Source organism: Oncorhynchus tshawytscha, linkage group LG22, assembly GCF_018296145.1.
Source record: "Oncorhynchus tshawytscha isolate Ot180627B linkage group LG22, Otsh_v2.0, whole genome shotgun sequence".
Classification (NCBI taxonomy): Eukaryota; Metazoa; Chordata; class Actinopteri; order Salmoniformes; family Salmonidae; genus Oncorhynchus; species Oncorhynchus tshawytscha.
This window is the reverse complement of record NC_056450.1, coordinates 4,498,558-4,520,463: the sequence shown is the minus strand read 5'-3', so window position 1 is coordinate 4,520,463 and position 21,906 is coordinate 4,498,558. Positions and strand designations below refer to the sequence as shown.

At 41.3% G+C, this 21,906-nt stretch overlaps 1 protein-coding gene across 2 annotated transcripts in view; it reads left to right on the top strand.

Moving 5' to 3' along the window:
• Window positions 1-19,471, top strand: part of LOC112221611 (TOX high mobility group box family member 2) — a 115,691-nt gene extending 96,220 nt beyond the window's left edge. The window contains exons 5-9 of one of the 2 annotated variants that reach the window (XM_024383786.2): window positions 4,797-5,024; window positions 11,585-11,665; window positions 14,436-14,807; window positions 15,005-15,141; window positions 18,001-19,471. In XM_024383786.2, the coding sequence (XP_024239554.1) occupies window positions 4,797-5,024; window positions 11,585-11,665; window positions 14,436-14,807; window positions 15,005-15,141; window positions 18,001-18,040 (858 nt within the window). In that variant the 3' untranslated portion in view covers window positions 18,041-19,471. Of the gene's footprint in view, window positions 1-4,796; window positions 5,025-11,584; window positions 11,666-14,435; window positions 14,808-15,004; window positions 15,142-17,997 lie in introns of both variants that reach the window. The other variant, XM_024383785.2, reaches the window with a different exon arrangement.
• The last annotated feature ends 2,435 nt before the right edge of the window (window positions 19,472-21,906 follow it).

Below are 21,906 nucleotides of genomic sequence, written 5' to 3'. Positions count from 1 at the left end.
GCTATGCTCTTACCAACTGAGCAACACAGGACCAATCACTCATAATTTGAGATTTGGTTCATTTTTACCTGTTCAATTATCATCTTCATGGGAGGTTATTGGTCGATGTTATGTCCGGTGTGCAAGTTAAGTCTGTAAGTCTGTACTATTGACTACTGAATATAGGCTTACATTAGGAGCATCAGGCTCTGTGCAATCAGTATCTGGTGATGTGATCAGGCAGGGAGATGAGAAGGTTGTCTGACAATGAGAATAGGTTGACGTTTTTGAATTTGACACATCTCTGAACAAAATGGGATTGAAGAATTTGGCTTTTATGTTTGATGAAAAACAATGTATTTTTTTTCCTCATAAATCATCAAGAGTTCTGAGGTTTTCAATGTCTGCCTTGGTTGCAATTTCCTGAGCCAATACCATAACATGTGCATTTACACTTCCTCTTCATAATTGTGTGGGCTGAACAGTATTTCCATTTGATTTGTGTGGTTCTCTGGACATATGCCTGGATATACTCAGGGTTATGACGTTCAGTCAGACTTATTACTTACAGATGAACAGTATGACAAGAGTTGATACGGTTTCCAGATGTGTGTGGTTTATAGTTTAAGCATAAACGTCAGTCTCTTGCTGGTATAGGTAGGGCTGGGAGGTTTTCCTTGTGACCATGTGATTTGACTAAGAAAAACGTTGGACCTTATCTATAACCAGCAATAATTAGATAATGTAGAGTTGCAGAATGCACATTGGGAGCATCCGGATCCTCTGTAAATTTAAACACATTGCGATCCGTCATCACAGTAAAGCAATGCCCATTTGGCTATTTATGGACCAACAAAGGCTTGGTCAACAGCTGCATTAAGCCCTCCTCTTATAGAGTGTGCTTTTGGAAGGGTCTATTTTCCACAGACTTGAAGGCTTTGGTTACTGCTCTTACTTTTCTTGCTAGAACAGGTCACAGATTAGATTTTTCCCTCCCCAATCTTTAGTTGATGTTCGAGGATTTGTATTTAATAAGCTGAGCTGTGCTTGCACCGCTCAACCAGTCTTGCTGGCTGCAGCGTATAGCTCCCACTTGCATCAAGTACCTCACTGACTCCACTCACTCCAAAAAGCAATAGATCTTATTCGTCAGCTCTGTACGCTGCCCATGGCGTGTATACATTCCCACACATTTGAAATCGATACGCAGCACTTGGGAAATGTTTCAGGGATAACCTTACCCTTTTTGGGTTTCATTTTGCTTTTCAGTTTATGTGTAAATATAGGTATGTGCTGGAGCCTCTGATTAAACAACCCCTCCCTTCCTCCCCATCTCTCTCTCTCTCTCTCTCTCTCTCTCTCTCTCTCACTTGCTCTATCTATCTATCTGTCTCTCTCTCTCCCCCTCCCCCTCTCTCTTACCCTTCTCTCTCGTGTTTTGATAGTGATGCAGGTATCAGGCTGTCAAATCTAATCTCATCTTCTCTGTGCAGTGCTGTCCATTCAGAATTACAGCAACCACTCCCTCCTCTCCCTCTTCTCCTCTCTCCCTCTTCAAATGTCTGACAACAGCCATGCTGATTGTATGGGCCTGGGCCTGACACTTTCAAATACAGTCCTTGACTTGCAAACTGAAAATGTATTTATCGCCTATGTACCAATTTGTTATATGTTTATAGTGAAGTGCAATAAGCAATTGGTGACCGTGTAGTGTAGTGGTTGGAGAGTGGCCATTACTATTTAGATCTGTAAACAAGACTGGATATATCTTCAGGTTCAGTTCATTTGAAAGACAATCTCGCTTTATACCTTCAGTAAGCATCTTTTACTGTACTGACACTTGAATGTATAGACTACCCAGCTTAACAAATGCTACTCATCTATTCCAATTCATCAGTATTCTATTCCATCTCAGTCAATGTTCCATTGAAGTGTAATTTCTTGTCTTTCTAGTGTAGCCAACTATCATTCTGAATACAGAGGGAAAATGAGAGAATTTCCTTTTTGTCTCTAGCAGTTCGCTTGTTTTGCCGCGCTTTCAATTTATAAATATAAATGATTTTTCCTGGAGATTATTTTGCTTTTCAGTTTGTCATTCCATTAGCTCTCCTCCAATTTATTCACCCTTCACATCAAAGGCAGAGGGGAACAGATGTCATTTCAAACGCTTTTTTTTGCCTCATTGCATAAACGTGAGAGATGATTGTTTTTTTATGAAACCACACACTCATGGATAAAAAATGTAAACTATCCAAACCAGTCTGTGGAATGGAGAGAGAGAGAGAGAGAGAGAGAGAGAGAGAGAGAGAGAGAGAGAGAGAGAGAAAAAAAAAAAAAAAAAAAGGCATGGGTGCATTTTCAATTTGAATAGGGGAATCTTCTTTCGTTTCAATTCCACATCCACATCACATCCAAAGTTATATTCAAGTGACCTCTTTTCTTATACCCAAACATTCGGGAGCCTCCGATTCTGATGGGCTAATTTCATACTGTTTGGAAGATGTTGTTTCGGCTTCAAATGGTTTCTAAAACAATGACATTTCAAAGGCAATCATTTCTGTTTAGAAAGCAAAGTTAAAAGCAAGACAACCCCAGCTCTTAATCCCATGATAAGTATGCATGATGATTGTATGAAATGGGAATGCTTTTAAACATCCTAGAGTTGCCGTTTGATAGTTGCTAGTCAAGTGATCATTCAGTATTCTTTCACATGGTTTTGTGTCCCTGATTGCCTGTTAAAAAGAGAGCAGTGGATTAATGTTTTTTTTTTACAGAGCATTTTCAAAGTACATTTATTTAGTCAAATCTAACATTAACATGGCATTTGGAGATAAATGGATTGTATAGACTAATCATGTGATGGTGACCATGCCACCTGAAAAAAGCCCTGAAAATGGTCCCACTTGAGTCATGGGACATTCTGAATGCATGCATCATTCATTCCCATCTTTGTTTTTTATCCCCCTTTTCAATCTTTTCTCATCGCTGCAATTCCCCAACGGCCTCAGTAGGCAAAGGTCGAGTCATGCGTCCTCCGAAATAAGACCCACCAAACCGCATTTCTTAACACCCGCCAGCTTAACCTGGAAGGCAGCCACACCAATGTGTCGGAGGAAACACCGTTCACCTGACGACCGGAAGTCAGCCTGCAAGCTCCCTGCCCACCACAAGGAGTCGCTAGAGTGTGATGAGCCAAGTAAAGCCTCCCCGGCCAAACCCGGACAACACAGGGCCAATTGTGTGCTGCCCTATGGGAATATCTCGATCACTTTCGGTTATGACACAACTCAGGTCTGTAGTGACGCCTCTAGCACAGCGATGCAGTGCCTTAGACCGCTGCACCACTCGGGAGGCCTCATTTCGTCTTTCAATCATCTACTGTAGTTGATCATTATATATTCAGTCATTATGTAGGCTATCAAATGTGATTATTTTTCTTTATGTTCCCCAGGACTCAGGTTGCGGTGATCTTAATGGCACATCAAGTCGCAGTCACTTCTCCCTTCCATCCTCCATTAGCTACAGCCTCTTTCCACTAAATGTTTGAATTGCTTCCCTCTCCTCAAATGGTTGATGGGCTCTACTCACTTCAGGAGGAATGCAATTTCCATAAACAATCACACTGAGGCTACGTTGACCTGGATTTGACTTCTTCGAAGCTTTATGTGCTAAATGACAGATGTATTCATATGCATTTGATTCACGTAAATGTCAAATATATGTACAAAAACTGTACTTTACTGTGGAAAATATAGTATGATGGCCATTTATCATCATTCTTAAATAACCCAGCAGATAGTCCTTGAAATAAATTGTGATGTGCTTTTATTTATCCAACAAATTACTATTTAGAGCTGCAGTTTGAAATTTGTCTACTGAAATCCTTTAGATAATCTCATCCCAGGAATATAATTTTATTAATTAAATTCTCAATCTGGCCCACATACTTGCATAGCCACCTAATCATCCCGAACTTATAATTGCCTTGCTCATCCTCTCTCCTCTCCCAAAAATGAAATACATTAAAAACAACAAACACACACACAAAGTCGAGTATAAAACAGCATGTAGAGTGAATGAGTAGTATAAAACAACATTTTATTGTGATAAGGTACTGCCTAGTGTCCTCCTCCAGACCACGGTACTCTGCCAAGTTTCTCTCCCTCAGAGGGTGTCCTAAAATGTTCACCATACTTTTGGGAGGTAGAGATACTGGGCTGAGGGTGAGTGTGTCCTAAAATGAGCTACGTACCAGCGGCAGCTTTCTGTCAGCCTCCATTCTCCCTTATCCTCAGCCAAATTGATTTGTTTTCTTTTTCTTCTCAGAAGAAGGGGATGTTGCTTTTCTCAGAACCCTCCTTTTCTTGTCCACTCTTTTGTGTTTTTGTTTGTGGAGGAAATCGAGTAGTCCTGTTCCATCCATGTCGTATTTGTCAATAATAAAACAGTGTTGCTCTCTTTCCTTGTCGAGGGTTTTCCCTACAAGAGGTGATCTTACCTGTCTCTCCACTGTCTTGATGGTGATACCATTGTGAGGACATCGGTTCTATAGTTCAGTTTCTTTCAGTAGTGTTGACCTTTCACATTTACAGCACCCCCCTTTCTACATAGACAACAACAACATAAATTGAGCTTCCACAGACTAACCATGGAATTAAAATAGGTGGAACCAACAACCGATTTCATTGAGATCCTTATTTGTTGGGAACATTTTATGTCCATTGTTGCTTACAATTCTCCCTCTCCCTTTCTCCCTCTCCCTTTCTCCCTCTTTCCTTCCTCCTCTCCTTCTTTCCTCCATCACTCCTCCCTTCCAGATAGGGGAGAAGCGGCCATCCTCGGAGATGATGAAGCCCAAGCCCAAACCGCAGAAGAAGAAGAAGAAAAAGGACCCCAACGAGCCGTCGAAGCCCGTGTCGGCCTATGCCCTCTTCTTCAGGGACACTCAGGCGGCCATCAAGGGCTCAAACCCCAACGCCACGTTCGGGGATGTGTCCAAGCTAGTGGCCTCCATGTGGGACAGCCTGGGGGAGGAGGCAAAACAGGTGCACAAATACACACACATACACATGTGTCTGCACAAATGCACGCGCACGATCACACACACAAACACTCAGACACGCACACTCAGAAACACACACACACACACACACATTGCTGAGTTACCAGTAGATGGAGCAAGTGCACTAGCAGACATTCCAAGCCATTATATATAGTAATTAACAGAGCACAGTGCACAGAGATAGAACTCACCTTAATGAGCTAGTTCTGCTCTTTCTAAAGATAATCTATCCGTTTATCCCCGGTCCCTTGACTCTCATTAAAATTATTTTATTTTCTACATTTAATTAGAGCCAAAGAGAAGAGCCTCCGTGTGTAGCAGCAACTGTAGAAAAGTAATTTGACAGAAAAACCTGGCCAATGTCGATAAACACCCACTGTTTATTTAGCAATGGAGTACCCCCTTCAAACAGTTCTGATAACAGCTGATACAGAGCAGAGCCAATCTTGTTATAATCTAGAATGGAATATTATGTTTCCCCTATATTGTACTGTATTTTAGGGCAGGGTGCTAATTAAGTCACCTGAAGTGGCATCCACAGCTGTTGTTGTCACCTGGATTTTCAATTGAAAGCAGTTGAAGCTCAATTTGATTTAGAAGGATACAAAGATCAGAGAAGGAGGGATGGGGGAGGGGTTCGATAAAGGCAGGGGAAAGTGAAATCTTGGCCACTGCTTTAATGCATCCTTCCTTCTTCCCTCCCTTTCTTGAAGTAATCACTGATCTGACATGGATCAGGGATCTGTCTGGATGATAGAAGGTAAATAGTGGAACCTTTGTTTCCCCAATCCAGTCACGTTAGATCAACGATTACTCCAAGGAAAGGAGGAAGAAAGGAAGCATTCCCTTCCTCCTGTCACCAATCCTGCGGTTTAAGGTATAGGACAGCCGTACAGTGGTTTGTGTTCAGTCAGTGTACAGTACTGTGTAAGGAATAAGACATTATGTTGGTCTTGTCTATGAGGTATATGAGTACAGGCAGTCTGTTGTACTGTACTGGAGCCGCTATGTTCTCAACTCTTCTTCTGTGATGAATTACACTTTTGACAGCCGAGAATGTGACATTCTCATTTCCGGCCATTTTTATTTATTTCTGTTGCCTGGCATTTTGAAACTGCCCAGAATACAGAATGATAAAAAAAAATGTCCTTGGATTTGCCTCAAGGGCATCTATCTGTCTCTGTCTCTGTCTATTTAGGGCAATAAGCTGTATTGTTCATCTTCATCTCCACCCAACAGTCTCAATAGCAAATTGCAAAATTAAGATTTTACCTTTCACCATGCATTTGGTCTCGTCTGTCTTTAATATTATCGTTATTTTGTAAAAAAAAAAATAATAATAATTCTAGCTATCAGGGAGGTATGACGAATTAACCAATAGCCAAATATTCTACATAGAACTGAAGACCACTTTTTTGACCATTTTCCTTCAAAAATAATTTCCATAAATGTCCAGTTATGCTATCCATTGCCCATTGTAATCCCGTCCATAAGTATCCAACCTAGATCTTCAGTGCACCAGTTGTTATGAATTAAAGTTGTTTTGAATATTGTTATGGATGATACTGCAACTCTCATGTCATGAATGGTGTTATGAATGATTTACGTATACTCACTTCAAGTGAAGGGTTATGTAGCCCAGCGGCTAAGGAGTTGGACCTGTAACCGAAAGGTGGCTGGTTTGAAAGCCCAGGACGGACTCTGGAAAAAAGGCGGGAATTGATGTGGCAACTGGAGGGCTACTATGTTCACATCCTGAAGACATTGCCTTACCGTTGGGCCCTTGAGCGAAGCCTTTAACATGCTCTTCATCCAGGGGGCTGCACTGTTTGTGTTTGGACCATTCTAGTTTGTTGGTGATGTGGACACCAAGGAACTTGAAGTTTTCAACCTGCTCCACTACAGCCCCGTCGATGAGAATGGGGGTGTGCTCAGTCCTCCTTTTCCTGTAGTCCATAATCATCTCCTTTGTCTTGATTACGTTGATGAAGAGGTTGCTATTCTGGCACCACCCGGCCAGGTCTCTGACCTCCTCCCTATAGGCTGTTTCGTTGTTGTCGGTGATCAGTTCTACTACTGTGTCCTCTGCAAACTTAATGATGGTGTTGGAATCGTGCCGGGCCATACATTCGTGGGTGAACAGGGAGTACAGGAGGGGACTGAGCACAAACCCCTGAGGATCAGCGTGGCAGATGTGTGGCAAACCTACCCTCACCACCTGGGGGCAGCCCGTCAGGAAGTCCATGATCTAGTTGCAGAGGGAGGTGTTTAGTCCCAGGATCCTTCGCTTATTGATGAGCTTTGAGGGCACTATGGTGTTGAACACTGAGCTGTAGTCAATGAATAGCATTCTCACGTAGGTGTTCCTTTTGTCCAGGTGGGAAAGGGCAGTGTGGAGTGCAATAGAGATTGCATCATCTGTGGATCTGTTTGAGTGGTATGCAAATTGAAGTGGGTCTAGGGTTTCTGGGATAATGGTGTTAAAGTGAGCCATGACCAGCCTTTCAAAGCACTTTATGGCTACGTGTGTGCTACGGTTCTGTAGTCATTTAGACAGGTTACCTTAGTTTTCTTGGGCACAGGGACTCAATCAGGGACATGTTGAAAATGTCAGTGAAGACACCTGCCAGTTGGTCAGCACATGCTCGGAGCACACGTCCTGGTAATCCATCTGGCCCAGCGGCCTTGTGAATGTTGACCTGTTTAAAGGTCTTACTCACTTCGGCTACAGAGACCATGATCGCACAGTCGTCCGAAACAGCTGATGATCTCGTACATGACTCAGTGTTGCTTGCCTGGAAGCGAACATAGAAGTGATTTATCCCATCTGACAGGCTTGTGTCACTGGGCAGCTTGCGGCTGTGCTTCTCTTTGTAGTCTGTAATAGTTTGCAGGCCCTGCCACATCTGACGAGCGTCGGAGCCAGTGTAGTACGATTCATTCTTAGTCCTGTATTGGCACTGCCTGTTTGATGGTTCGTCGGAGGGCATTGCAGGAATTCTTGTAAGCTTCTGGGTCCCGCACCTTGAAGGCGGCAGCACTAACCTTTAGCTCAGTGCGAATGTTGCCTGTAATCCATGGCTTCTGGTTGGGGTATGTACGTACAGTCACTGTGGGGATGACGCCCTCGATGCACTTATTGATAAAGCCAGTGACTGATGTGTTGTACTCCTCAATGCCATCGGAAGAATCCCAGAACATATTCCAGATTGTGTTAGCAAAACAGTCCTGTACTTTAGCATCTGCTTCATCTGGCCACTTTTTTAGAGTCACTGGTGCTTCCCGCTTTAATTTTAGCTTGTAAGCAGGAATCAGTAGGATAGAATTATGGTCAGATTTGACAAATGGAGGGTGAGGGAGAGCTTTGTTTGGGGAGTAAAGGTGATCTAGAATTGTTTTCCCTCTGGTTTTACATTTAACATGCTGATAGAAATAAGGTAAAACTGATTTAAGTATCCCTGCATTAAAGTCCCCGGCCACTAGGAGTGCCTCCTCTGGGTGAGTGGTTTGCTTATTTACTTATACAGTTGACTGAGTGCGGTCTTAGTGCCAGCATCCATCTGTGGTGGTAAATAAACAGCCACGAAAAATATAGTTGAAACCTCTCTTGGCAAATAGTGTGGTCTACAGCTTATCATGAGATACTCTACTTCTGGTGAGCAAAATCTAGCGACTTCCTTAGATTTCGTGCACCAGCTGTTGTTTACAAATATACACAGACCGCCCACCCTCGGCTTACCGGAGTGTGCTGTTCTAACTAGCCGGTGCAGCGTATATCCTGCCAGCTGAATGTTATCCATGTCGTCATTCAGCCACGATTCAGTGAAACATAAGATATTACAGTTTTTGATGTCCCATTCGTGGTCATACCCTGTCTAATTTACAGTCCAATGATTGTAAGTTGGTAAGTAATACTGATGGCAAGGGCAGATTTCCAGATTGCCTTTTTACAAGGCACCCCGCCCTGTGTCCTCTATGCCTGCGTCACTTTCTCTTACCAATGATGGGGAGTTTGGCCTTGTCGGGTGTCTGAAGTACATCCTGTGCATCCTGTTTGTTGAAGAAAAAAGCTTTGTCTAATCCGAGGTGAGTGATCGCTGTCCTGATATCCAGAAGCTCTTTTTTGGCAGAAACATTATCTACAACATAACCAAAAAAAAAACACATAATAGCACAATTGGTTCGGCGCCCGTAAAACGGCTGCCATTTCTTCCGGTGCAATCTTTGCTTTATGGGCATTAATATGGAGTTGATCTCCCCTATGCTGCTGTAACAGACTCCACTCTTCTGGGAAGGATTTCTACTAGATGTTTGAACATTGCTGTGGGGACTTGCTTCCATTCAGCCACAAGAGCATTAGTGTGGTTGGGCACTGATGTTGGGCGATTAGGCCTGGCTCGCAGTCGGTGTTCCATTTCATCCCCCAGGTGTTCTATGGGGTTGAGGTCAGGGCTCTGTGCAGGCCAGTCAAGTTCTTCCACATCGACAAACCATTTCTGTATGGACCTCGCTTTGTGCACGGGCATTTCCATGCGGAAACAGGAAAGGGCCTTCCACAGACTGTTGCCACAAAGTTGGAAGCACAGAATTGTCTAGAATATCATTGTATGCTGTAGCGTTAAGATTTCCCTTCATTGGAACTAAGGGGCCTAGCCCAAACCGTGAAATCAGCCCCAGACCATTATTCCTCCTCCACCAAACTTTCTAGTTGACACTATGCATTGGGGCAGGTAGCGTTCTCCTGGCATCCGCCAAACCCAGATTAATCCGTTGGACTGCCAGATGGTGAAGCGTGATTCATCACAACACTGCTCGTGAATCCAATGGCAGCGAGCTTTACAATGCTCCAACTAACGCTTGGCATTGCGCATGGTTATCTTAGGCTTGTGTGCAGCTGCTCAGCCATGGAAACCCATTTTATGAACCTTCTGATGAACAGTTCTTCTGCTGACGTTGCTTCCAGAGTCAATTTTGAACTCGGTAGTGAGTGTTGCAACCGAGGACAGACGATTTTTATGCGAACTGACTTGTTGGATAGTTGGCATCCTATGACGGTGCCACTTTGAATGTCACTGAGCTCTTCAGAACGGGCCATTTTACTACCAATGTTTGTCGATGTTATACAACGGGTGTGGATGAAATAGCCGAATCCACTAATTTGAAGGGATGTCCATATACTTTTCGCTGTGATGTGTATCAATACACACTGAGTGTACAAAACATTAGGAACACCTTCTTAAAGTTTGTTGTCTTGCCCATTCACCCTCTGAATGGCACACATACACAATCCATGTCTCAATTGTCTCAAGGCTTAAAAATCCTTCTTTAACCTGTCTCCTCCCCTTCATCTGCACTGATTGACGTGGATTTAATATTTGACATCAATGAAGGATAATAGGTTTCACCTGGATTCACCTGGTCATCCTATGTTATTGAAAGAGCAGGTGTTCTTAATGTTTTATTACAATCAGTGTACATGCCCCATCCCATGTATTTTGCATCTGGAAAGTAATTCAGACCCTTTGACTTTTTCCACATTTTGTTACGTTACAGCCTTTTTCTAAAAATGGATTGAAACAGTTTTTTCCCCTCATCAATCTACACATAATACCCATATAATGACAAAGAAAACAGGTTCTTAGAAATGTTAGCAAATGTATTAAAAAAACAACAACTGAAATATTAGTCACCGATATATCATATATCATGCATATATCATATATCATGCATTCCTAGCTGTAGCGTAACAAAATGTATAAAAAGTCAAGGGGTCTGAATACTGTCTGTATTTATATCCATTTTAGAATCAACTGTCAATTAAAATGCTGCAATGCTGTCCTTATGGAATTTTAATCCATTATGATGTATTCACTGGAAGCAACCAATGGTGCATCAGGGCTTAAGTGTTATTTACCCCACAACCCTGGTCTCTTGGGGCTTACTGTGTGCTTGTTATTTACAACCCCCCTCGACATACACACATGCCAACATGCGCGTACACACATACACACACACACACACACACACACACACACTCGCACACACATGCATACACAGGCACACGTACACACATGTGGGTGCACACACACAACACACGCATGCACACTCACAAACCATTTATTTATTTTATAGAATTGCACCAACATTTTGAGTTTTTTAAAATTTTACCTTTATTTAACTAGGCAAGTCAGTTAAGAACAAGTTCTTATTTTCAATGACGGCCTAGGAACAGTGGGTTAACTGCCTTGTTCAGGGGCAGAACAACAGATTTTTACTTTGTCAGTTTATGAGTGTATGATGCAATGGGTGTTGCAGTGTTAAAATGATGGAGAGTGCCAGTTAATTTCTCTAGTATAGAAATGATGTCTTTCTACAATGGAGGAAATAAGGACATACGGATGTAGTATGATGTGGAAATGGAAGGGTTCTGTTCCATTGGCTCCAATGGAAAGTGAACCATTTGTCAGAGTGTGTTTGTGTGCACATTTCTATGTTTGTACGTGGGTAGACCTCATCTCACTCTCTTTTTCCTCTGATTTCCAGGCGTACAAGAGGAAAACCGAAGCAGCCAAGAAAGAGTACCTGAAAGCCCTCGCCACGTACAGAGCCAGTCTCGTTTCCAAGGTAACGCATATGACACGCCAGGCTTGCTTAAAGTGATGATGGATTGGATGAAAAATCGCAGCTAATGGTGGTGGAGGGGCTAACGGAGAGTGGAGATAGAGTGATGCAACAAGACTATAGCATACGAGGGACAATACCTTATTTCCATAGGTTGGGGGTTGGAGTTGGAGTTGGGGTTGGTGTTGGGACAGTTGTTCCGATAGAGGGAATGTCATACTTTTCCCTCCTGTATGCCAAAAGATCTATTCAGTAAAGAAGCTTGGTTAGAAAGGGCATATGTTGATGTTATTGATTGTAGGGCCTGTATGTAATGCCCTCTATTTGTATACAATATATTAAGCATTTCTCGGTGAAGTCAACACCTGTTGTATTCGGCGCATGTCACACTTTATTTGATTTTATTTATATATATTTCATTGGGCCATTATCTGTATCTGTCTTCATAGGATATATCTTGTCTATGGCTATTCATACAAGACACATGCATGGAACTCTTGGTTTGTTGTTGTTATTGATGCACCCATTGTGTCTTCTGTTGCATTGCTTGGGAGTGCACATCCAATTCAACGCTACACATAATTGGGTTTTTGTAGCATTTTTTCAGTGTGACACCTTGCTGCTAATTTAGATATATGACATTCTCCTTTTTTCCTATGAGTGATGACACACTATTTCTTACGCAGGAACATGGAGAGGAAGGAAGGAATGGTGGAATTGTGTTGTTTTAGTGCCGGGTCGCGTTAACAGCCCACAATGTAGCGTTGGGGAGATTCCTTTTGTCATTCCATTTGTTCTTCTGGCAAACAGTCTCATTTTCCTGTGTGCGTGTGCGTGTGCGTGTGTGTGTATATGTGTGTATATGTATGTGTGTGCCCTCCCCATTCCCATCCATCTGTCAAGGTGTCCATTGATCATTATCCGGTGGCCCGGCAACAATTCATACAAATGGGCACCGTTGCCCCTGTAATCAACACTGATAGGTTCAGATAAGCAATCTGACAGCTCATCATAGGGGTTGGGTGGGGGAGGGGGGAGCAAGGCGAGGGCTGCACCTGCTCTGAATGATGCACCCATGATATACATAAAGAGTCAATAAGTCTTTTGATATCTTTCAAAGATTTTATGTAATTGTCACAAGACATCTATTGGCCCTTCTGAGTACTTGGCCCTTCTGGGTGTTTGTAATTATCTCTGGTCCTCTGTGTGGCCTCATTATCAAAATTATTAAATAAGATGATTACATTTTTGTTGTTGTTGACAAAACCTAAAAATAAACCATCGACTAAGTGAATACCTTTGTGTTTAATATGAGGATTTAGTAACACTTTACTTGACACCCAGCATCATAACATGTTATGGCATGGTCATAACCATGTCATAATATGTCATAACAGCTGACATAACTTGTCATACATAACCTGTCATAATATGGTCGTAATACTGTCATGACCAATATATGACACGTTGTGACATATATTCAGTGGTGTAAAGTACTTAAGAAAAAATACAACTTAAGTGTTACGGTTTTCCTCCGTCGAAAGAGAGTTGGACCAAAATGCAGCGTGGTTAATTCGATACATGTTTAATGTAGACAAAACACGATCAATACAAAACAACAAACGGAACGTGAAAACCTATACAGCCTATCTGGTGAAATACAAAACACTGAGACAGGAACAATCACCCACGAAACACTCAAAGAATATGGCTGCCTAAATATGGTTCCCAATCAGAGACAACGAGAATCACCTGCCTCTGATTGAGAACCGCCTCAGGCAACCATAGACTTTGCTAGAACACCCCACTAAGCCACAATCCCAAAACCTAGGAAAACCCCCATACATAAACACAACACAAAATAAACCCAAGTCACACCCTGGCCTGACCAAATAAATATAGAAAACACAAAATACTAAGACCAGGGCGTGACAGAACCCCCCCCCCCTGAATAATTTTGCACGCCCAATTTTTCAGTTTTTGATTTGTTAAAAAAGTTTGAAATATCCAATAAATGTCGTTCCACTTCATGATTGTGTCCCACTTGTTGTTGATTCTTCACAAAAAAATACAGTTTTATATCTTTATGTTTGAAGCCTGAAATGTGGCAAAAGGTCGCAAAGTTCAAGGGGGGCGAATACTTTCGCAAGGCACTGTATATATAGTTAAAGTGACTATGCATATATGATGAACAGATAGTAGCATTAGCGTAAAAGAGGGGTTGGCGGGACACAATGCAGATAGCTCGGTTAGCCAATGTGCGGGAGCACTGGTTGGTCAGCCCAATTGAGGTAGTATGTACACTAATGTATAGTTAAAGTGACTATGCATATATGATAAACAGAGAGTAGCAGCAGCATAAAAAGAGGGGTTGGGGGGGCACAATGCAAATAGTCCGGGTAGCTATTTGATTACCTGTTCAGGAGTCTTATGGCTTGGGGGTAAAAACTGTTGAGAAGCCTTTTTGTCCTAGACATGGCACTCCGGTACCGTTTGCCATGCGGTAGTAGAGAGAACAGTCTATGACTGGGGTGGCTGGGGTCTTTGACAATTTTTAGTGCCTATCTCTGACACTGCCTGGACCCTGAGTAGGATCCTGAATAACACTTGAATGGTGCTATATTCATGTATCAGAGATTAGTTTTGTGTGTATGGGGGGGGGGGCTCAACATTATATGAAATCGCAAAAATGTGAGAGTTTTTACACCTTTTACAAAATATCCTAACCTTCCTACTTCCTACATCCTCTTTGTTTTGTATTTCTCCCCTCCAGCCCTACAATGACCCTGTCGAACCAAAAAGCTCCCAAAGCAGCCAGCCCTCACACATGCTGCCCCCCAAGCAGCCCCTGTACAGCGTGCCCCCGCAGGCCTCCTCCCCCTACGGTCTGGGCCCCGGCTCCTTCCCCTTGTCGGACCTGCAGAGCTTCGCCGGTCCGCCCCACCACGCTCTGGCCCGGACCCTCAGCCAATCCCAGATGCTGCCGCCCAGCATGAGTGCCTCACCCCCCTCCCCCTTCCAGATCAGCCCACCCCTCCACCCCTCCCAGCTCGCCCTGCACCAGAGTTCCCTGCGCATGCAGCAGGTTCAGTCACACTCAATGGGGCTCCAGGGGTCTCTGCACTCACCTCCTCTCAGCCAACAGGTTAGTCCAATCTCTGTTCTCCAGCATTCAGCCCTGCTTGGCCATTCAGAGTTGTGGGGAAACAAGTTGAGCATTGCCCCTATTGCCTGCAGTAGACGTGAACGTCATGCTACTGGGAAGCCCACCAACCAAATTGGAGCATTTGAAGTGGTAGCGTTTTTTAACAGAGCACTCCTCTGTTTTCTCTTCTGCTCCAGGGTTTCTCTCACATTCAGGATTACCAGAACAGTGTGGGGGGGTCCCAGTCCCCGGTGGCGCCCAACCCAGGGCATGGACAGAACCCAGACTGGGACGGCGAGTACTGCAACCGGGACTGTGGGCCCAACCATTGCAGGTGAGCATGCCCTGATACCCTACTGGGACGAGTAACAGTCTTATCAACATTCCTTTGCCAGAGTGAGGCTGAGGGTGTCTTAAAATGGACACTGTGCTGTTTATTCAAAAGCCACAGTAGTGAAATAACACTTTTCCCTACACTGTGAGAAAGTGTGACTCACAGTTGCTATTCTGATTAAATCAACAATATGTTTTACCGCTTTGGTGCAATATTCACAAGTTTCTGGTAACTCTATGGTAAAAAAGTTTATGGTAACTCAAAACAGATAATCAAAAAGGCATTTGTTTCAAAACTCTAAGCACCAAAAGCACCAAAAACATCATAAACCCACTTTTTCACCAAACTTACTCAGTGTTTCACATACATGTTTCATGTTGCAATACATTTTTTTTATATAAAGTAATTGCCTTTCACAATGCAATGCTCACAGTACTTTTGTTATGATTCTCTCATCTTTTGTTAAAAGTAATTTTACTAATACTAAATCCGACTTAATTGATGATCACTTAAACATTTGGTAAACCTAGAGATTTGACATGTAAACTGGTTTGTCTACTACAGATTTTTGAGAACTACATAATGAACATTTATGTCTGTAAAGTAGAAACGTGGAAAGTTGTATATACTCGATTGCACTACTATGATGTTGACTATTATGATTTTACTTCACAGTAAATTTTTAAAAATCTTATATTGACAAAATCAGAGATGTATTGTATGTAACAAATCAATTAAAAGTTTATTGGTTGTGTATACATATTAGCAGATGTTAGCAGGTGCAGCTAAATGCTTGTGTTTTTATCTCCTACAGTGCAGTAATACAATATCAATACATTACGCAAATAATCCATAAAATCCAAAACAGTTAACATGAATCCAAAATTAAGTTGCTTGATGGGATGGGGGGTTCACACTACTTTACTAAAATTGCATTGGCCATTACAGTACTGTAATACCATAATATACTGTATACTATTTGCGTAGCAGACACTGTTGTCCAATGTGACAACAGTTCACGCAGTGGGGTATGTGACCCCAGTGGAAATCAAACTCAAAACTCTGGTGTTGCTAGTGCCATGTGCTTATGAACTGAGCCATGTACAGGAACACTATAATAATTATGTACAATACAATACTTTAAAATACAATACATGATGGAAGATGTATGATTGCCATCCCCATGAGCGTAACACCCTCCTTCAGGCCATGGATGAGGCATGTAATAATTTTTTTAGCTCCTACAGTGCAGTAATACAATATCAATACAATACACAAATCCATAAAGTCCAAAACAGTAAACATGTATCCAAAATGGAGTTGGTTGGGGGGGTTCACACTGCTTTAGAAGGCCAGCATCCCGGAATCGCCTCTTCACTGTCGATGTTGAGACTGGTGTTTTGCGGATACTATTTAATGAAGCTGCCAGTTGAGGACTTGTGAGGCGTCTGTTTCTCAAACTAGACACTAATGTACTTGTCCTCTTACTCAGTTGTGCACCGGGGTCTCCCACTCCTCTTACTATTCTGGTTAGGGCCAGTTTGCGCTGTTCTGTTAGAGCCAGTTTGCGCTGTTGTACGAGATCTTCAGTTTCTTGGCAATTTCTCGCATGGAATAACCTTCATTTCTCAGAACAAGAATTGACTGATGAGTTTCAGAAAAAAGGGTATTTGTTTCTGGCCATTTTGAGCCTGTAATCGAACTCACAAATGCAGATACGCAACTAGTCTACAGAAGGCCAGTTTTATTGCTTCTTTAATCAGAACAACAGTTTTCAGGTGTGCTAACATAATTGCAGAAGGGTTTTCTAATGACTAATTAGCCTTTAAAATTATAAACTTGGATTAGCTAACACAACGTGTCATTGGAACACAGGAGTAATGGTTTCTGATAATGGGCCTCTGTAGATATTCCAGCTACTATTGTCATTTACAACATTAACAATGTCTACACTGTATTTCTGATCAATTTGATGTTATTTTAATGGACAATAAAATGTACTTTTCTTTAAAAAACAAGGATATTTCTAAGTGACCCAAACATTTGAACGAAAGATGTCTTCGATGATCAGACCTTTGATCACACATGGGATAGAAATTATGAAAATGTGATGTTCAATAATTTTTAAATAGAGAGTGCAAGTGTATTGCCTAATGTGAAAACAGTTTAATTGACTGTCATTTATGGTACTGTAGCATACCACATTCATATAGCAATTTTGAATCATGCATATTACATTTTTTGCTGTTGGATTAACTGGTTGTTAAAATAACTCAATTGAGAAGGTATCATTATGTTGTGTTTTGGTGATTAAACCAATGTATTCATTATATTTCAGAATAAACATATTTTGGATCAATGGTTGTGTCGTGAAAGATGTCTACAGACAAATTAATTCCCAATGAAAGGTTTTAAATGTAAGACTGACTGCGTTACAAGTGTTACCAGTTTGGAGTTGTGTACTACTTTGAAAATTCACAACATACTTTTGAAAAAAAAGTAGCTCTGTATTTGACTTAATAATTACATCACTGCCATGCAACAGTTTGTCCTACTGAAAAACCACTGGTGAGGGTGTGTGGATGTTACACAAGGTGTCCTTCAGGAGTCAATATTGAATCCACTCCTCTTCACAATTTACCTCCCACCTTTGGACAAGATCATGCAACATCACTGTGTTCATTCACTTCCACCTCTATGCATCCACTGCTATGTTCATTCACTTAAACTGCTATGCTATGCTTCCACTGCTATGCACAGCTCTCCTTCTCTGCCAAATAAATAGTACTGAATAGAATAAATATATGTTTTTTGAGTGGCATTCATTGGATTTTGACGCCATCTTCTCTTCATCAGCAGTGGCATGGGAGCTCGGGACAAGCCTCTCTACCTCACTTGAAGCTGACGGACCTCCAAAAGTCAAGACTCCAGGGAGTTTACAAATGTTCATTAACAACAACGTCAATGTATCTTTCTCCTCCTTGTTTTTTTCTGAAGGATTTTTAAAATCCCAAAGACTGCTACTACTTCACATATTTGCCAAGCACTTAGACTGGACAGGAGCCTTGGTTCTTTTTTCCATGAATGTTCCATTTTGTGGGGGGTTAAGCTTCAAGCTCACGTCAACATACTGTACACAAAGACTAAAAACATCTTCTGCCTTTGTTTTGACATTTTCAAAGTGTTTAATTTTTCTCCTATTTTGCTTCTCCTTTCATCTTACTCAGTTTTGCCATGTACTGCCCACTTTTGGGAGAAACAATACTGTAAGCATATTCATTGTAAGGGTCTAGGTTAAGATTCAGGACCCTAGAACCTAGTCACCTCACTAAGGGAGGATACAACTATTTCAGTAAAATAAAGCAAAAACACAAAGTGAAATTAGAAAAAGACAACATCCTTACATCAACCCAGCTCCAAATAAGAGCTTCCCCCTTTTTTTTCAAAGTGATTGTAAATATCTACCAAGATGGAACCTGCCCCCCAAAGCCTAGATGTATCTAGCCACAATCCCTTGCTTTTTTTTTTTTTTTTTTTTACATTATTATGTTTGGTTATGTGATTTTTGTGTGTGCTGGATTCAGTGAGGGAATACACACACTAAATCTTGTGTTAAAGCTCTGTTCACTGGTCTTGCTACTTTCTAGCCTGTCCTCAGGATGTGACTGGACCGAAGAGGTCAAAGGTGAAACCTCTTCCTTAGTTTAAACCTCTCCTGGTCCAGCGGACGACACCCCCCCACTCCCCAGCACCACTTGTATAGGTGAAATTAAAAAAATGTTGCTAAATGTGAAATGTTACTAAAGATAAAAGCATAACAGTGGGTTTTAAAGTTTTTGACTAGTTTTATTAGGTGTTTTAGAAATTGTGTTGAATTCATCTTTACACTTTTTTGTGAAACAATGTCATTCTTAAAAATTTTGTTTTTCACTGTAGCACAATTTAAGTTGATAAGGAATGGTCACTGGTAGATATTTCATTTGTGTACAAACCTGCGAAATGTACTTTTAATTGTAAAGCCAGCAATGAAAGAACCCATTTAGTTTTGTTGAATAACATGTTTATGGACGCAATATGGTCATTCTATTTAATTCGATTGACTGGTTTCACATATTTATGAATGATATGAAGTAACGTTTTGGCTTGTTTTCATCAGGGTGCATTATTATTATTATTATTATTATTAAATTCCATGGTAATTTGAATAATTATTATTTGTACATCACTTCTTGCTGGTGCATTGGCTTTTTGCCAGCATTTGGTTCATTTTGTGTGGCGATGCTTTTTTTTGTTTTCTTTTGTCAGTAATAAAATGTAAGTGGAAAATAAACTCTGTGTCTGTTTATTTTGGCTTGTTCTTAGGGGGTTTATCACGTTTATATGGTGAGGCTAGCGAGTGGACGGCTACTTCCTTTCAAGGCTTGGCTGCCTCACGTAATAGGCTGAGTCCAAATTCTTCACCCTGCTTGAAAACTGCATTTACACACTTTCTCTTAAGAATTTTACAATGGTGGAAACTTCTTACAACCAATTCTTAAAGTATACCAATCATGTACAGTTTTATGTGCATACTGTATATCAGATATTTAGCTACTAGTTGGCTGAAGCAATGTAGATATATTTGTTCACACAACATGTTTTCATTTTCATCAGGTTAGACTGAAGATGAGAAGACTATGAGAGTTAATGCAGTGTGCGCTGTACTGCTAGGCCTACCTGAAAATGAACAAAAAAAACACTTCTGAATTTCACAGTTGGATTAGAGGTAGAATTTTCTTTGAATCTATCATCCCTCTTCTCTCCTCTCTCTCTCTCTCTCTCTCGCTCTCTCTCGCTCTCTCTCTTTCTCTCTCTCTCTCGCTCTCTCTCTCACTCACTCACTCACTCACTCACTCACTCACTCACTCACTCACACACACATGGCTTGTAACTGCAAAACATGATAATATAGTGCCCTCTAGTGTTAGCGTGAAACATGTTCTTAAACAATAACTGTTGTAAAACTAATGTTTTCGAATCCTTAACAGGGACAATTCGATTTCACTAGAAATTGATCCCAAAATGCTAATGTTGTTAATTGTTTTCAGAGACTAAAGTGTGGATTGCAGTCACTCCTTGTCCATAGACCGCTTTCAAGGTAAGGAAACAAATATCTAAATATGGAAAATCTCTGAACTATCCTTTTAATCGTGTCTAACAAAATGTCTGTCTGTATAAAAAAGAAAGCAAGCGAATATCATGCATTTCTTAGCAGTTACATCAAAAAACATTTAGCATTAAAGGCAGAATGAAGGAAATACTAATGATGAAAAAATATAATTACATTTCTATCATTGCTGTTCAAAGATTCTGAATAACACTGAATGAAAACATGTTTACTATACAGTATCAGGTATATGGACTACATAAAGTTCCATTTTTTGTTCCCGTTGAAGTTTCTCAGGATTTATTAACAGATTATCACACAAAATAATAATTGTTTCTACATATTTCATCATTCCAGTGTTTCTCACCTATAGGGGAAACAAGGATAAAAAAAATCACATCTCCAATTGAAATTGATTGATTTTTAAGGTGAGGTGAGTGATTAGGATCAAATGACAGTAGGTTTAATGTACCTCCAGAGTTCATCATCATACAAGGCTCCCGCTTGCCATTGTAATTGTTGGGTTCTCCTGTGTGCCAGCTAGTGTAATCCAATCTTCACCCTTCACTCCAAAGCCACACCTGGTTCTGAAGGAAACATTTAATTTATTCAACCAGAGCAGATGGGAATCTCTTTAAAGCCACAAAATTAGGCTCCGTACACACTCAAGCTGTACAGCTGATGTACAACGCATTTGGCAATGGTTGTGATACAATTAAGAGGTTTTTGGAAACTACACAAGCTTTGTGAAGACACCAGATAATGGTTGTGTAATCATTTCTGTACATACAAACTCTATGTTTTATAACAAAAATTTCAGATGTATCACAACCTATGTGTCAAATGGGTTGCACATCATTTGTACAACCTGCGTGTGTGGCTCTGTGCTGAGTATTCCCAAACCTACTGTATAGCTAGGTGTGGCGTAATTCATGGGCACTGTACCTGAACATGGTCAAATCCTACGATACAAGCATAGGAGGAATCTGTTTAAGGTTCGTCTGCAGTAAGGGCTCTGTAACAGGGATATATCAAATGTGATCAATTATGAGGATGATGAATGTTAGCGAATTCAGTGAAGAGGTCAATTCAGACCTGTTATACAGCAGGGGGCGATATACCACTTATCAAAAGGGAGGAGTTGTCATTGGCCTCCAGTAAGGGATCTGAAATAGCAACAGGTCTTATCAGAATAATGATAGCATTTCCCAAATTCAAATGTTGACACACACACAATGAATCAATCATGTAAAGTGAAGCAGAAGGATGATCAACAACATCGTCATGATGATAGTCGAGGGAGAGAGCGAGAGAGAGAGAGAGAGAGGGAGAGAGAGAGGGAGAGAGGGAGAGAGAGAGGGAGAGAGAGAGGGAGAGAGGGAGAGAGAGAGGGAGAGAGAGATGGAGAGAGGAAGAGAGAGTGAAAGCAAGTTGGACAGAGACAAATTCAGTGAGTAGTTCAGACGAGTAGCTGTAGTTGAATAGCATACCTTTCAGAGTGAATCACAGGTAGTTTCTAGGTTATCTTCAGGTAATCAGCTATATGTTCTGTTAAGCTGGAGAAAGAGAATAGCTTTAATACACCCGGCCACAAGGAAGCAACAATAATCTTCTGACAA